Raw genomic sequence first — 17480 nt, forward strand, 5'->3', positions numbered from 1 at the left:
CGCAGCCAACAGAGGGCGCCGCCGACCACTTTTTAAGTCTTAGGAATGACTCGGCCGGGGCGCGAACCACCGACCTCCCAGTCTCAAAGCGGGCGCCTTACCATCTAGGCTACTGAGCGCCATCGTGCTCATCAGAGATGAGCCAAAACTTGGCATTCACTGGGGGAAAAAAACTCTCGTTACAAAATTTTGAGTAGGCCTGTTTTGTTCATATTCACAACGTACAATATGAATTGCATCAGTTATCGCTTGATTTTTCTTGAAAAATAAACTTTGTGGCGATGGTATTACGTCCTTTGCTCTGCTATGGAGTGTAGATCGATTTAACATGTGTGCCTGCGGTTTTGCTTTATTCTAGGATGAAAATAAAACTGGTCAAAGTAAAAAAAAAAAAAAGGACTGTTTAAAATACAGTTCAAATTTCAACCAAAACCTCAAAAAGATTACAAATAAAAGCAGCTTGAGGGAGGCTGCAATAGTGGCATTAGCAAGTAGAATATTTTGAAGTAATGGACACTACCTTTAAGTATTGATAAGAATTAAAATTTTCTTGGCCAAGGCATGCGTGATCTTAGGTTTTGAAGCATTTTTATAACGTTTAAAATCTTGATAAAAGACCTTTAAGCACAAAACGACATCACATAAACATGTTCTATTTGAAGCAGATCTCAAACCTCCAAAAGCAAACAGTACAAGTCTTCTTTTCTTCTTGATGTTGGCCCGGTTTCCCAGCGAGTCAATCATGAGAAAGCCTTTGAAGTACAGATATGGTGGATGAGCAAGAGGCAAAGGCGCTTGCCAAACGCTCACGGCCTCCAAACAAAAGCGCTTGGCGTCCTCTTCACACAGGCCGATCGCTTCTCATGCGCCGACTTCCCCTATTTCATCTCGCCGCTCATCATTTGCACTCCACCAGCCGTTCGGGTCAGAGCGTTGGTCCAAATGGCGGACGGCGTTGAAGACCTAAGACATAGTTTAGGGCTCTAAGACTTGCCTTGTAAACATTGGGGAAATTCAAGTATCGATTTTTCCAGGCTCCAAAGTGTACTTCAAAACCCCAAATTGTCGAGAAATTCGAAAGTGCGCCTTATATACCGGAAAATAAGGAGGATAAAATTGGAAATACATAGTTATAATTAGATGATACTGTATACGGTAGCTGTCCTGCCTTAGAGAAACATATAGTGTGGTCATGGAGTACCCTTTTGTGTTTAACATGGTAATTGTTTGTTGCTGAAAGGAAACCAAAGCGCAGAACTTGGACGGCAGCTCAGACGTTAACTTTCGAACATTCTTTTGTTGTTGATTTAAACAGCAATCTGCCGTAAGTATGAAACATACTGTGATTACTTGACTGAGCATTTTTGTTTATGGTAAGGTTTTGTACAAAATTATCGTCCTCTGTTTGAATTTCATGTTAAATGATATTGCATCCGGTCTACCTTTGAGAACCATGAGGTCTTTGAGTGCTCTCATGTGGTTGAAATGTTAAATGTTTGTTGCTGGTGAAACCAGATTTCATAATGTGAATTTTTGCTCTATAAAATAATTTTAATTTAACCAAATGCATTTATTTTTTTTATGCAACCTTAACTCTAACTGTAGTTTTTATTCCATTTTTACTTTCTGTACATCTTCCATAAAAAAATGCTATTTTATTTAAAGAAGTGTTAAACAATCTAAGATTCACTGATTGAGGATCTTGGGAGTTTTAAAAGTACCATGGATCCCCAAAATACGGGGTCTCCGCCTTGTGACATTTTAACTTTACGGTGTGGGATAAGATGTTTTTGCGGCCCCTCTTTACGGTATTATCCCCATTATACGACATCTACAACAAATTAATTCATGTGCCCTAAGACGTTTAGAATCATTCAAAATAATTTTAAATCATCTCCAGCTTTTATTTTGATAACTTCCCACTGCCTGGAATCAAACAAACACAAAAGAGAAAGATCATTTACAACAATGGCTTGCCAGAAGCATGGATATACCCTATAAATGGATGGAAACCGTGTTATTCACTTATAGATGGATACAACGGACATTTTCGCTGTGGAGGCTAAAAAATAGAATAGAGATGTCACGAAGAAATCAACCAATACACATGAGGCTTTTTTAGCGAGAAAACTGGAGTTTGAGAGTATCAATTTGTCACTATACTCCACGGTCCCGCAGTGCTTTGTGGCATAAAAGTGGTCAAATATTACAAAGTGTCCCTTAAATAAATAAAGAAGGAATTAATTGCAAAAAACTGAGGGAATACTATAGAAGAGATCCCAACAGCACTCCAAAGAAAACTCACTGTACTTAAGCCTTGTGGACAACTCTGGCTTGGCATGGTGGTGTGGCGGTGCAGCTTGGCTGGCTCGGCGCTCCCGGACCAAGGCCTCACCCTTGCCCGCGGAGCTTCAGTAAAGACTTTCATGAGAGGATCCTTTGTTGACTGCGGTGGCGGCTCTCTTCAATGGCTGCTGTTTTTTTACACCGGGCAGTCCCGTCAGAGTTCATTAGCAGCCCAGCCCAACGACAAGTTCTGATGTCCAACGGGGCCCCTGAGGCTCGGCCTCTGGAGATGAAAAGACCCCAATGGGGGCCGACTCGCACGTTCCCAATAAGTCACGGTGCACATGAGTCGCCGAGTCCTTTCATCATTCCACCGAGGTCAGCGACGGACGGCTAGCTTCGCATCAAAGAGATGTGCGACACCTGATGTTCACAAACACAACAAAGACACTAGTATGCTTTGCTGACATCTTTTGGCCACGGAGAAAATTACAATTTTCCTCCAGACTCACAAATCAAAAAACGAATGTATTCGTGTGTATCGCACATCCTAATAGTCTTTAATTAAAAATTGGAATAACATTTTCTTTTACTTAGCTTAAATTATGTGATTGGATGCAATGGGAATCGAACTTGGGTCGCTGAGGTGAGAGCACTGATGCTTAACCACTGGTCAACTGTTGGTGTAAATCATTGACCGCTGCAGAACGGTACCGGGCCGGTGGTTGTCAGAGAAAATTCTTTATCTTTAGCTTGTATTTGAATTTGCTCTATTGTAATGGATATCAACGTTGTGAAACACAATATGCAATGAGATTGGACTAGGCACTCCAGGGCAAAACATGTAAATAAGTCTTAAGAGGAAAAACTATCAGAATAAATAGGCAAGCAAAAATAATAACAATGTAGTGCTTAGAAAACTGGCGTACGTTATAAAAATAATACAATGGAAAAAGAATGGTGCATTGTAACAATAATACAATGAAAAGAAGTGAAATAACAACAATTGAAAAACCCAAAATAAATCACACAGTATACATTTTCACTGTTTTGTGCAAAAGTATCTTATTTTAAGTTTAATTTAGAACAAAAAAAAAAAAATACTAAAATGAGTCACAAGATATGTTTTCTTATTTACTCGCAAGTACACAGATATTTTTTTCACCCCCAAAAAATTGAACGCTTTGTGCATGTTAAACTGAGATCTAATGGTAGGATATGATGTCATTACGCAATGATTGACCAGTCAACAATTATCGCTGACCCCATTTGCTCAGTATTTAATGCATCGGGAATCAAACCCAAATCGCGACGCCGAGAGTGGGGGGGGTTTTTAAGGGTTATTGATCTATCTTCGTTATTCATTATCCATTATCCGTTATCGGTCAGTTCATAATACGCTACAAAGCCTAGGAGCCGGGACACTTACTCTCAGCCAAAAGGCCAAGCTAAGGTCCTAGCCCTAAAGCCTTGCTGCGATCATTGCGAATGCACTGTTCCCGGAGGTACTGCAATACCGGGCCGATGCGTGGAGTGGACAGAGCAAGCTCATATTCCATCCCCGAAATGCAAAAATCAAAGCTATCAACAGACAAACTGCGGCACAGCTTTAAAGTACTCAGTTCAACAACCACAACCAGGTCAATAGTACACAATCCTATATCCACAGTCGGCATACGCCGAGAGTACAGTATCCTAGCCACTAGGCTTCTAGGATTGTAGATGACAAAGGAAAAGGCATTAGAATTGATCTCATCATCTCACTATTTTCACTCATGGTGCCATGTTGTACATCATTATAATGGAGAATTATGGGAAAGTGTTCAACTGAAACAACATTGCACATCGTGGTAACCTAAGTAAAAAGAGTGTGATACTGAGATAAATTTGAATGCATTTTACTAAGTCATCTAGATCCCCAGTGGTCTACTGATTACACATTAAGTTTGGGCGTATAATAATTATTATTATTACTAATGTAATTATTGGCCGGGCCCAAGAATATAGTCAGACATTAAACCCGTCGATTGTACAGAAAAAGTCGGCGACCACTGGTATAAAGGACAAAGTATGTTTATTTAAAGTTGAGCCTAAGTTCAGAAATATTTTGCTGAATGAATGTACAGGTACTTTTCAAGTGACATTTTTTTCAATGTAGTAATTTGTAAGCAATTTATTTTCAAAATAAGAAAGCTACAATAAAAAAATAATTGTAACAATAGAAAGGGATATAACAGTATGTCGGAAACAGAAACCACAATTTAAAAACTGTTTATTGCTGGTCCGGCTATCACTTAGATATTTTTATTAGCTAAGCTTAGTTAAAATTTCATTTGTTGCTGATTCATTACAATAAGATTTACAGACCTCCTGAATGTGTCTCCCCAGCTTCTCTTGACTTCTCACAATTTTCCTGAAAGAGTGAAACAGATACAGGTTTACTCCTAATACAGTATTCCCTTGAATAGCAATACTGTCCAGTTTCTCTCATACGGGATATTTCAATGCTGCACTATAGGACTTGTAGTAGAGACTATTAATAACGCAAACTCCAGCTTACTTTCTAAAAAAAGTGTAAAGTGTATTGGTTCATTTCTCACAGACATTTCCGTTTGTTCCTTTTCTCTCCTCACAGGAATAATGTCAGTCTATATAGATTGTACCCTTCCATATGTCGGGTAAGTCGTGGCTGGCAAGCTATGCAAAAGCGCAACTCGTAAACAGACCGGACGCAGTAATGGGGCAGTACTTGTTGATTTTTGTGAGTGACTTAAATAAAATCCTTTATTTTTGTTTAATGCAGAAATGAGATCTATTTCCATAATGACCATGTTCAGATTGCTCGGAAAGGGCATTCAAACAGGGTTACTGGTTTGTCACAAGACATGTAAGCGATTCATTCGGATTGGTCCAAACAGTGGCCAGGAAAGAGAATTCAGTTCTCTTGATTGCTTTACGAGAAACGACAGTCTTCAATGGATGCCAAAATTCAGCAGAATAAATAGAAAAAAAATCCGCAATGCACGGAGGATGTGAGCCTACTCTAATCTTGAACTCCCTTTATTTCGAAAACGAATTCATGTGAGACTTGATTAATAATGACGAAATCCAAAACAAAGCATCCAAACCCACCTTTGTATCCTCCTAGCAAGGCTGATGGTGAAATCTGCGGCGCAGTCTGGCTGGTATGTGGACGGGATCAAGAGGTAAGCTCCGGGTGGGAGCGAGCAGGACAAGCTGACATCCTGAGTGTAGCAGTGGGGGACGCAACTGGCCACCGGGTCCTCACGAAGGGCCAAATCGCTAACCACTCCAGCTGGTATCTGCCAGAAATTCACCTGAATGAAAACTATCGTCCTTTGAATCACCGAACGTTCCAATGGGGTGGGGGGGGGGCTACTTATTTGTTATTAATTAGCACAAACCAGTATATTATTAATGATACGTTTAACAACCCATCATGTTTTCACGATGTTACGATTACGTTATTACTAGGATGTAAATATTAAAAGTCGGGTAAAGAAAGGCTCAGTCAACCTCAAAAAACATCTACCATGAATAAAGATACTGAGTTGACTGACATAAATCTATCAAAGGCCTTTTTTAAAAATACATTTTAAGAATTGATCATATTTTTAAAGATGCTGAATGTGTCAAATATTTATTATGCAAATTACTAATCAACTTTCCTAGAAAATCACAATTACCTATTACTTGGTTAGCTCTTTTCAGAACATGTCGGTGGGACATTCAGGTGTCTTTGGGCTACCTGCGTCCGCGGGCACCACCTTGGTGACCCCCAGACTACACTTTGAAGTTGTTTTTCAAAAATAAGAAGAAAGAAAAATAATATTGCGATTGGACGAGAATATGGGCCATTTTAAAGGATCTGGAAGGAACTGTTTTTACTGGCAGTCGCCATCACTTGGGTTATGTCATCATTGCAGCCTCTGTCAGCTTGTCAATAGTGCGTGTCAAATTTCTCGCATTTCTTAGACGTGCTCAAATAAACCTTTTGCACCTTTCTTGGAGTTTGGGTTGGTGTTGGACTTTACTTAAAGCAGACCTCTTCTTACTTTTACGATTTTCATACTACACCGAGAAACAGAAGCATGACGACACTCCCAACACTTGCCCCTAACCCCCATTCCTCCTAACTAATGTGTTCCGTCCCAGACAGCTTTGCTAAAAGTAAGATAAAAGCAGATGGGAGCAGTGGAAAATAAAGCATAAGGGCTCTTTGAACTTAGTTGGACGTTGTTCACATATTTTTTAATTTCAGCTTTTTTGAGGACGCCTCAAACGGTGCACTCTACCTTTAAGTATATTTTTCCTTTGCTTAGTAAAATCAGTTGCATAACATTCTTCTCATTTTGAGCTCATCGATGGTAGATAAGCTCTCATTCAGCATCCAGGGTATAGATAAGCTATGGCCTTGTCCCTGCAAGTTATCAGTCCCAATCCCCCAACCCTTCTTTTGTCTTAACAACACATTCACGATGATATGAAATATATATTCTTTTACAGAAGTAAGTTAATCATATAGTACTAGTAGTACTATACTTATCATGTCCTTGACTTCCCATCACAATGACCCATCACTAGTAAGTTATTTTCTGAACCGGTCTGTGGGCTACTCAGGCGTTTCTATAGATCTAATTGGTCTTTGCGGGCCCCACGTTGGCGACCCCTGGTCAATTACCTCATAAATATGGAAGCCGATGGGAAGCAGGTTCGTTTCGGCTCGGCTCTGGTGCAGCTTAACCTTGACGTTCAAGCCTGGTAAAAATGGCTCATCGGACACTGTAAACAGAAAGCGGGGGTTGTGCACGTGGGATGGGAAGTTCCTGCTTCCTCCAGCGGAGCTCCCCTTCACCCATGATCCCCGGAAGTGATTGGTCTCCCAATCGCTGTCTGCAGTTAATGGCAGTAGAGGTGCTGGACTCTTCAGGAAGCTAAGGATAGATCAGTTCAACAGGATTGAAACAACTGTGTTAAGCCATTCACTACCACACTGCATTATACGCTTTTGGCAATATGTTATTCACTGCCACTGACGGCTACAGGTGTCAATGGCTGTGAATGAGTTCAAAATGTTGTAACTAGTCATTTTCATCATAATGAGGCCATCTACTACCACATTAAGAATTGTTTGATTGGTTTAAAATCAATAAAGAAAGCAATATTAATACTACTTAAGCCAGGGGTCAGCCATTTTTTGTTACTAATTTGCACAAAGAGATCGCAATTTGATGTGCATTTTTAAAAACAATGAATAACTATATTATTACTAGTCATCAACACAGCGCGAACAATCGTAAGTCGCTCTCTGCCATGTCTGAAGGAGGTTGCCGACAACATTATGAATTTTCCAGAAGTTCGAGAATAGTAGTGACATTTATTTGTTTTTATCCAAAATTATTTACATATAGATTTAACTTTATACAACTGTGGCATTTTTGCCATGGGTGAAGAAAATAAAATGGAAATGTCTGAGAGATATCAACCAGTGCACATGAGGCTTTTTTAACGAGTAAGCCAGAGTATGTGTGTATCATTCCTTTCTATACAAGTCTCAGTGTTTTTTAGCATAAAAATATCCTGGATGACGGAGACCGGCCACAAGTTAACAGATTTCTTGTGTTATGCTATTATGTAAACAGATGGTTCCTACTTTGTGGAAATACACCAATACAGGTGGTTATGAAAAGGATTTACTGTATAAGTCTGGAGAATACTGTATTGAAAAGTCACCCACGATCGTTTAAGCAAGTACAATCATATCCATTGAGAAGATCTCCGCTTTATGGCCTCGCTTACCTGATGGATGAGGTATAAGAGGAAAAAACCCTGATGAGGAAGCGTCCCTCGGCACCTTGCCGGTACACGCTGGGAATCACAAGGTAGTGTCCTGGTTCCAGTAGTGCGTGGAGCACCACCTCCCTCTGGTGTGTGTGGCAGTGAGTAGAAGCGCACGGTTCTTTATTCAAGGTACGGCTCAGATGCAAACGTTTCTCCTCCATTTTCCAAACGTGAAGCGCGATGGCCTGGTAGCGATGCCGCCTCTCTTCATCCTCGGGAAATGTTCTCAGCTTCTCGTGCTGCAGCAGGGAGACAATAACTTCGCCTTTCTGGCACATCTTCAGCCAGAACTTTGGATTGGTGCTATAGTTTTTGCTGTTTCGACTTCCGCCGGACGAGACGTCCTTTACCCAGCGTCCTGACAGGTGATGGCAGTGAGACAGTTGGTTTCCTAGTGCAGGAAACGGGGAATAATATATTGACTTCTGGTATTATTTCATTCAATAAAAAAATTTGTAATCCAATAAATGATATCGTTGCCAAAATATAATCTCCGCAATTTATTCAACAGAATTTATTTGAATAAAAGATAATTGATGCAAACAATACGCAAAAACGTATGTACTAGTTCATCAACATTTTTTAAAAGACTTGAAGACCTAATATCTTTGCCCACCATCTTACTACCACAGAAGCCTGAATGGAGATTTTTGCCAAGCTAGTTTGTCCCGATAACACATTTAGCTCTTAATGGCCATTTAACACCCAAAGCTAAGCACAAGTCCAGTTATTCAAGCATTTTTAAAACTTGTTTCACTGTTTCCTTCACTAGCCATTCAGGTTGGCCACTTGACGTCGCTATTGTTAATGTTGGCTGCACCTCCTTTGTCCTTCGGTGTCACTTGCCTTCCAAAGTTGGTCATTCAAGCCACTGTCATTGAGTCCCGTCATTCAGGCATCTTCCACTTTTTTCTTCTATAGCCACTTGGCTGCAGGTTATGGCTAGCCACTTCTGTTATTGTTAGCTTCTCCAGCTTTGTCCATCAGTGTCCTTCGCATCCAACAGCTTTTTATGCAAGCAAACATCGACGAGTTTTATCATTCAGGCATCTTCCACTTTTCATGTAAGACACTTAACAGCAGACTATGGCACTCTGCTATCTGCGATTAATAGCTGCTCCAGCTTCATCCTTCAGTCTCACCTGCCTTACACAGCTTATTTCAGTGATTTAAGGTTCCGATGCTTGACACATGTAATCATTTACTGGCCTTTTAAGCAGCTATTTCCACTTGCTGCGTTTTAAAATAACTATTTTTTTCTGTTCTTTGAATTTTTTTGTTCTGTAGTATTTTGGAATAAAAAAGGACTAATTTCCGCAAAACAGAAAGAAAATGTATTTTGCGAAAGATAATGAAATATTTAGAAAAAACAAACAAAAATTGAAAAAAAGCAAAAATGTAGAGAGAGAGAGAGAGAGAGAGAGAGAGAGAGAGAGACGGAGACAGAGAGATGGAGAGAGATGGAGAGAGAGATGGAGAGAGAGACAGAGAGAGAATGAGATTTCGTAAAACAAAAAAAGCAGATTACCAGTATAAATACTTAGCAGATGTCCATCCTCACTGATTGGGTAGCCGACAGTGACATCATCAAACTGCGACAAGAATTCTTTCTCGTCCAACCAGGTTTCACCCTGTGCCACCCTGGATTGGAGATCCAAAGCCATGACAGAACCAAGACGATGCCATCCCACACCACTGCAAAAGACAAACTACTATTATTTGTACCACCATATAGTGTTTAACTTCACAAAACTACACTTTGTAAGATTGTTACACTAACAAAAACAAAACAAAATTTAACAAAATATGTTTGTCTGCAGAATTGAATGTCTACCCTTTAAATATAAAGTCCGGGTTGGGTATTTTGTGAAAAAAAAAAAAAATCCTCACCCCCGGGTCCATGCTCCTTCCCAGCAGCACCTCCCCCAGGGATTCCTGATCCTAAAGAGCCTCACTGGTTTTCCATCTAACATCTTAACATCCAGCCACTCCATCACCACCATGGCGTGGTGCTGACCCAGCTCACTCTCCCCTACCCACAATCAACAACCACAATTAAACAATGCAATGAAAACGTGTCAACAACAACAACAACAATAATAATAATAAACCTTGTGGGATGCTTTGTGTGGAGCAGCTGAGAGCACAGGCATCTTTCAGTGGATAAATCATATCCAGGGGCAGCATATTCCTTGTGTTGTGATTACTGTGCTCCTTTGGTGGGTACTGATCCTCTTTTGAAGCTGAGACAGACAAGCTCCAGCACTCTGCAAGTCCACCAGTCAGGTCCACCAACGCTTCCGACACCTGCCCGGCCCACAGCTGCTCGTATGAGCCTTGGAGTCTGAAAAGGTGACCCCCATCTAACAACGTTTTCACTTAACAGTGTGGAATACACTGTATTTTCGGCCCCATTTGGGCAAAAATACAGTGTATTCCACACCATATACCATATCAACAACAAATTATTTTGGATTCCTAAAATCTTACAAAATTCCCACTTTGCATTGTTCTGTGTATGCAGACTTACATCTCTAAAATGCATGTCTCTTAAAATCGAGAAAATTGTACACTATCTGCTAGATCAGGGGTATAGAACCTTTTTGACTCGAGGAGCCATTAAGGCAAAATGTTTATTTTTATTTTTTTAAGAGCCACACCATACATTTTAAGACATAATTCAAAACTGCCAGACTATCTCTCAAGAAGAAAGTTGATTTCACTGAGTGGTGTTTGATGATTTTATAAAATCTATGAAAGAATAATAACACCAGAGTCTGTGTCCCAAATCAACAAATATACCAGTAAATATCTGTCACTCTCCAGCAGTTAATTAAGATCGTTCAGGCTTATTTTGACCATCATTTTTGTTACTAGAATGAAGATCGTTCAGGCTTATTTTGACCATCATTTTTGTTACTAGTGGTAGAAATATGATGTTGCACTCCGTCCTAATTGTGGCAAATATTGAATATTTAATTCCAAGCCAGATGTACTCATAACTGGTGCAGAGAGCACTAGGCAATCAATTTGCTCTGGGTGCATGGCTGGCGTTTTAGGGTGTTTACAGTTTGTTTGGTGGGTTTTCATCAAAAGATGACCTTACATTGTTTAATGAGCTTCTATATACAGGATTTCATAGAAACGTAAAGCCAAAACAGCATCTGTTGGTGTAACTCAGTGACTGTAAACTGTCGTTGTATATATTCTGGACCAAACAAAGTTTTAGCTGCGTCGCTACAATGTCGCAAACACTAAAATAAAAAATATGATTTATCTTCCCCAAGTCAGATGTGTTCATGATAAAAAAACATACCTGGTTTACGAGCCATACTTTCCCGACCCCTGTGCTACATAGTGTTTTTTTTCCATATCTTACTTGGCGTAGGCTTTTTCCAACAGTGGCACCCAGAAGGCCGAGGCGGCGTAGCAGCGCGAGAAGCAAAGAGCCAAATCAACACAAGGGAGGCGGTCATCGATGGTCACCTCCGTCCAGTTTCCTTTCTGCCAAAATTGAAAGTAAAAACGTCCTCTGTAGTTGATGTCGCCCCAAAAGGGCTGGTGGGGAGGAAACACCTGCGAAAAAAATAAAGAAAATAAAAACGTTCAAATAATATGGAAGCATATAGCATGTTTTAAAACTTTCCGGTATTCTGACAATTGTTTTTAAGCGCTTTCTTTTTTGGAATAATTTTTTATAGCATTTTTATTATATTTCTTTCTGGTTTTGGGAGAAAACAAATCATTTTTCAAAATATATAGTTATCTTATAAAGTTTTTAAATTATTTTGTTTTTTGGGGAGTAAAAAAGACAAAGAAAACATTTTTTCCAAATGAATTTTTCCAATTTAAATACGTTTTTTCTGTTTTGCGAAATATTTTGGGGATGGGAGGTTGGAAAGGAAAAGAAAAATTCTGTTTCTCAAAATATTTTTTTAATTTTTGTAAGATTTGTTTTTGAAAATATTTGTGATGCTTTTAAAATATGTTAAACTGTTTAAAACATTTTTCCATGGTTTCTCTGTGTTTATAGACATTTTTACTGTTTTTTGAAAGAATATATTATTTGCTGTTTTTCAATATTTTTTTTGTTGTTCATCTTAGAAATTCTCCATTTCACTTAACTGACTTCAGCACATATTTAAGCAACAAACAAACTAAATTTTTATTCGCTGAAAAGCAGTTTCGTTCTCCCACAAGCATATTTTTTAGCGATCTTAGAATCGGGACACATTCTCCTGAATAGCGGTCCCATGTGGTCGGCCATAGCAATTGGAACACCATGTTCAATGATCGCTTCAGTAAATAACACTTCAGCATTTATGACGTCCAAAGAATCGGTTGGGGTGACAAAAAAAGTGGAGATTTTGCCGCTGGACTTACTGTCATTTGCATTTGATTTGTGTGTTTTCGTTTCCACGTGGTCTTTAACGTCGCTAATTCCTCCATGACCCACAGAAAAGTCTTGTCTACACAGTGTGCAGTTGCCGTAATTTTCACCTTTTCTCGATCTGATAATTACTCCAGGGAAAGTTTTGTCATATTCTTCACGAAAGCACTGTAATTTTCGTTTCGGTTTCACAATTTTCTACACTTCTCCGGTAGACTCCATGACCTCTATTCCCGCTGCCAATTACGGTGCTCCAATTGAGCTAAAAATAAACCTCGCGCAGTGATATATCAGCACTGCCAGACGACTTGCAGTGCTGGCATAGCAGTTGTTTGAAATGGTACTTTGTCTCCATCTTGCAGTGGAATGTTTTTACGATTTTATTTTTTCAAAGCGGAAAACCGTAGTTTATGTGACCCAACCGTAACACCGTAGTGGGTTAAAGAAAACCTTACTCATTACGGCAAAACCGGAGTACTTGGCAGGTATGGTAAAACTGAAAAAAAAAAATGAAAAAAAGAAATAAAAAAAAATCCAAAATATATTAAAAAAACATTGAAAGTATTCAATAAAACAGAAAAGTGAAAACCAATAAAGCCCTAAAGAAAGTCATTAAAGACATTTTTTTCAAGTGAATGCAATATCCTTCCCTAGAATAAAAACTCAGAATAAAAAAATGTCATATACCTTGTCCAGAAGATGTTTGTTCTTGAGCAACACAGAGCAAGCACACAGAAACCAACAATCCCCCAGCAAGCCTTGCTTGGCATGACTCTGATGAGCGTCATCAGGGAAAGCAACTGGTGAATGGCAGATCTCCTGAAAATAGAAATAAAAGAAAATAAGATATCCAATGGCTCTACTCTAGGGGTGTCAAACTCATTTTAGCTCGTGGGCCACATAGTAGAGAAAATATTCTCACGTGGGCCGGACTAGTAAATTATTGGCATAAAAAGTGTGCCTTATCTGGAGGGCTGGGTTTCTTTTAAAAGGCTCATGATTAAATTAGGATTCAGGGACGTAAAATGTGAATATGAAACCATTATCTAGGGTTCTTTTTTAAATTTTATTTTCCTTCACTGAGATTTATTCTCTTGTGGTATTTATCAACTGTGGTTTTACCAAAAAAATGAATTCATTTTCACAACAGTTTATTTAACTCAGGGAAACTCATGGAGACTGGAAATTGAAAAGATAGCATACAAACACTTATTTAAATAATTCATTTCCAGATTTAAGTCCTTCTGCTTGTTATTTTTTAATGGAATTGTTTACCTGAGTATGGGGACTTCGCTGATGGATTTCATATCTCTTATCGAAAGATGTTAAAGCTTCTTTAAACTTCTGTATGCTATTTTAAAAAAAAATACATTTTTCAAATTGCCTTAAACAGCACATCTGTGACTTTTATTTTAAGTAAAATAACATCAGAATAGGTTTTCTCAATGTTCCCTGGTTAATTAATGGTAGGCAGCAAATACAGCTACAGTGGGTGCTTTGCGGGTGGTGCTTTGCTTTGGCGACATCCAGTGGACATATTTAAAACTGCAGGTCATTGTGGCTCATTTTTTTCATGCGTTTCTCTTAACGATGTCTCGCGGGGCACATAAAATTATGTGGCGGGCAACATTTGGCTGCTGAGCCATAAGTTTGGCATATGTGCTCAAATTCATTGGGTTTAACCTGTGGGCGGAGCCAAGCTATGCGGCCCCTCAGGCTGAAGATGGGCGTGTCACTGTCACAAAAAAGTGACGAATCATCAGATGGGAAGTCTGGGTCCTCAAATAGCTCCTCATTGCCGTCATTGGTATTTTCCCCCGTCTCCATCCTGCTGTTTGGCCAGTTCTCTCAGCCAGAGATGACCACTGTCCTTTTCTTCATTGCCATTCTGATAAAGAGGTACAAGGGGGGAACAGATTTCAACAATTGGTTGTTCGGTATTTTTGCCTTGAAGGGCCTAATCCCGGCAGAAAGTTCTTGTAATGAACACAAAAGAGATAGCCAACAGGATACTGCATCCCCGCCTTACGACGTTTCAACTTTACGGTGTGAAATAAAATGTTTTTGGGCTCCTCGTTACTGTTTTTTTCCTCACTATATTACATACACAACAAAGTATTTAGCGCGGGCAAAAGCTTAAGAATTTTGTTGCTGTGTTCATGCGTATGACAATTTACGTGTCTATAACGTCTGTCTGCTATTAGTTGACGTCAAATAAAAGGCTGGCCTGCTACTGGTTTGCGTCACAGCATATATGCTTTTGACTGAAATCAGTCTAACGAAGCCTTTCTTGACCTATGATTAGTTCAGAATGTCGGGTAATAAACAATTATGTTAAGTCTTGGTACAAGTATTACAACTTGAGACTGCAATATTTTCCACTTGTTACCTGGCAGACAGCCTTTCTATCATGGCATCGGCAAGCAACACAGAACATAAGGCTTTTGCAAGATAATGAAGAAGACGAAGCAGATAGACAAGCAGGAATTGTACTCAGAGATTGACAGAAAAGAAGACATGGGAGAAGACAATTCGGAGAAGGAGACGTGAGAAGATGAGAGGAAAGTAAAGCCCTGATCCATTATCTAAGCAAATATGTTTACTTTAGGGTCCCAAGATTTGAGATGACGCTAGAGGGAAAAGCAATAACATGATAACCAAGGAAACAAAGGTCGTGATTATCAAGTACTACAAAAAAGGCATATACATCGTTACCTTGGGACTATGATTAAAAATGAGGAGGCAATTAAGCAAGAAAATCTTCTAAGAGCATTACAATCTTTAAAGTAAATTTTTATTTACACCCGCCATCTCCTTCAGTCTCTGCATCAACCCACTACTCCACATAATAAACTCAAATTCAACATACAAAAAAAGAGACACAGTGTATCTATAATTTTAGCATGTTCAGGAATATTACACAATTACTGTATTACATACTAATTTTATGTTTTTTTTCTGGGAAACTCGGGGTTTCAAACGCCAAATATCTAACACGAGTTTAAATCCCTCATTATATGGTAACGTCACTCTGCGGGTTAATGTCGTATGGCGGGGGTCTATTGTTAGCTATGTAAATTCCTCAGATCCTAGAATGTTTCAGCAACAGTATTTGTATTTGTATAAGGTTTGGTTAATTTTCAAAGTATATTCGGTGTTAATTCCTGTTTATATGTTACAGTGACATTTTTAGAAAGACGATATTATTCCAAATTACGAGAACGTGAAGGCGTCGTTGCCCTGGTAACTCAGAAACGGTAAAACAAAGACCCTTATAACGCATAACAGTTTAACTAATTTGTTTTATTATATTTATATGAGGTTAAACCAATGGAAAATGAAGAAATGAATACATTTCATATATATTTCTGTTTCTATTTAAGTAACGAAAAAGCCCACCTGCTCCGGGTAGCTTTTCCCTCGTCGCTACGTCATAGCGGTTAACAAGCGTAAGCTTACACTGCAGATGACACTTAAACGCATTCTGGTGTGATTTTGGAGTTGTTGCCATTCGGGAGATTATTAAAAAGTGTAATACACCTTAAATTACAAATAGACGTAACGAAGCCAGCCATATCACCGGGGTGAACAAAATATGTGCGGACATCACTTCCGTATTAGAAAAAGGTATACAGTACAGTAATGCAGTTGGATTGTTCTTCTTCTGCTTCTTTTTCTTCTTCTTGGAGTATAACGACAGTTGATATCAATCTCTTCGGTGCATTACCGCCCTCCATCGCCATATCCTCGTCACCATTCCCCTACTCAAATCCTGTTAAAAAGGCCCGCACAGAAAAGAATCCTTCGTCGAAGCCCTCTGTTCGAGTCCAGCAATAGTTGTCTTTGTTTTATTTTCTTTTTATTGATTTGTGTTTTATTCAAGCTTCACCTTCAGTTATAAATATTATAAACATATCATTCTCCTCAGGTGTAGTTCCAGCAGCTTTTAAGTCCTCTGCTATTAAACCTACACTGAAACGACCCAAATTGATCCAGAAAGCTTATGTCACTATAGACCTGTGTCAAACCTACCGTTTCTTTCTAAAGTACTTGAAAAAGTAGTGGCAAAGCAGCTGAATAATTTCATATCCAAGAATAATCTTTTTGAATCAATGCAATCAGGATTCAGGGCTAACCACTCTACTGAGACAGCTCTGATTAAGGTAACCAATGATCTCCTACTGGCAATGGTCTCTGGCGCTTCGTCACTTTTGCTGCTGCTGGACTTTAGTGCTGCTTTTGAGACAGTGGACCATAATATCTTACCAGAACGGTTGGAAAAATGGATTGGTCTCTCAGGAACCGTCCTCTCATGGTTCAGATTCTACCTCTCAGATAGGACGCAATGTGTTAAATATGGCAAAATGACGTCAGAGCCCTTTAGAGTTACCTGTGGTGTTCTGCAGGGTTCAGTACTTGACCCCCTTCTTTTCAGCATTTACATGCTTCCATTATATCTTCCGTTGGAGGAATCTGCCGCACTAAATTGTGGAAATTTGGAGGCCTACCTCACCGAGATAAAAGAGTGGATGTCACTCAATTTCTTGCGTCTTAACTCTGAAAAGACCAAAATGTTAGTTATTGGTCCATTTAAATGCCGGGACTTATTCTCAAAAACTGCTGTGAACATTGACAAATCTCACATCACACAGAGTGACTCAGTTAAAAATTTGGGTGTCATATTTGACCCCGATCTGTCCTTTCAAACACACGTGAAGAAAATTACTAGAACCGCTTTCTTCCATCTTCGCAACATTACTAAATTTCGTCCTATGCTGTCTCCGTCGGATGCGGAGATTATAATTCACGCGTTTGTTACCTTCCGTCTCGATTACTGTATTGCACTACTCTCCGGTCTCCCGAAGTCCAGAATCAAGAGTCTTCAGCTGGTACAAAATGCTGCAGCGAGGCTTTTAACTAGGACAAGAAAGTCCGATCACAT

The 17480-nt window shown here is 39.3% G+C and overlaps 1 protein-coding gene and 1 pseudogene across 2 annotated transcripts; both read right to left on the minus strand.

The window, feature by feature from the left end:
- Positions 1 to 677: 677 nt before the first annotated feature.
- On the minus strand, positions 678 to 16178 carry capn10 (calpain 10). 2 transcript variants are annotated; one of them, XR_015851510.1, is made up of 13 exons: positions 15938 to 16178; positions 14222 to 14426; positions 13226 to 13357; positions 11528 to 11724; positions 10260 to 10492; positions 10039 to 10180; positions 9677 to 9843; positions 8107 to 8539; positions 6989 to 7241; positions 5419 to 5609; positions 4654 to 4699; positions 2306 to 2709; positions 678 to 963 (listed from the first exon to the last, which is right to left on the minus strand). XR_015851510.1 is itself a non-coding variant. In XM_088345510.1 (12 exons), exons 2-12 carry the CDS (start codon positions 14363 to 14365, stop codon positions 2680 to 2682), a joined length of 1968 nt encoding a protein of 655 aa, XP_088201636.1. In that variant the 5' UTR covers positions 14366 to 14426; positions 15938 to 16178; the 3' UTR covers positions 1881 to 2679. The 2 variants fall into 2 exon arrangements, 1 of the variants encoding a protein (XP_088201636.1); XM_088345510.1 differs by lacking the exon at positions 678 to 963 and having other exon boundaries at positions 1881 to 2709.
- Positions 3770 to 3897, minus strand: LOC148376265 (U2 spliceosomal RNA; annotated as a pseudogene).
- Positions 16179 to 17480: the final 1302 nt, after the last annotated feature.

This window comes from Urocampus carinirostris, chromosome 1 (assembly GCF_059441175.1).
Source record: "Urocampus carinirostris isolate Australia breed hairy pipefish chromosome 1, RoL_Ucar_1.0, whole genome shotgun sequence".
In the NCBI taxonomy this organism is placed as follows: Eukaryota; Metazoa; Chordata; class Actinopteri; order Syngnathiformes; family Syngnathidae; genus Urocampus; species Urocampus carinirostris.

Coding starts and splice junctions, on each gene's coding strand:
- capn10 (XM_088345510.1), bottom strand. CDS start 14,365: ATGGAGACGGGGGAAAATACCAATGACGGCAATGAGGAGCTATTTGAG. Junction 11,725..13,225: donor ACAAACATCTTCTGGACAAG/GTATATGACATT, acceptor TTTTTTTCGCAG/GTGTTTCCTCCCCACCAGCC. Junction 5,610..6,988: donor TCGGCTTCCATATTTATGAG/GTAATTGACCAG, acceptor AATTTCTGGCAG/ATACCAGCTGGAGTGGTTAG.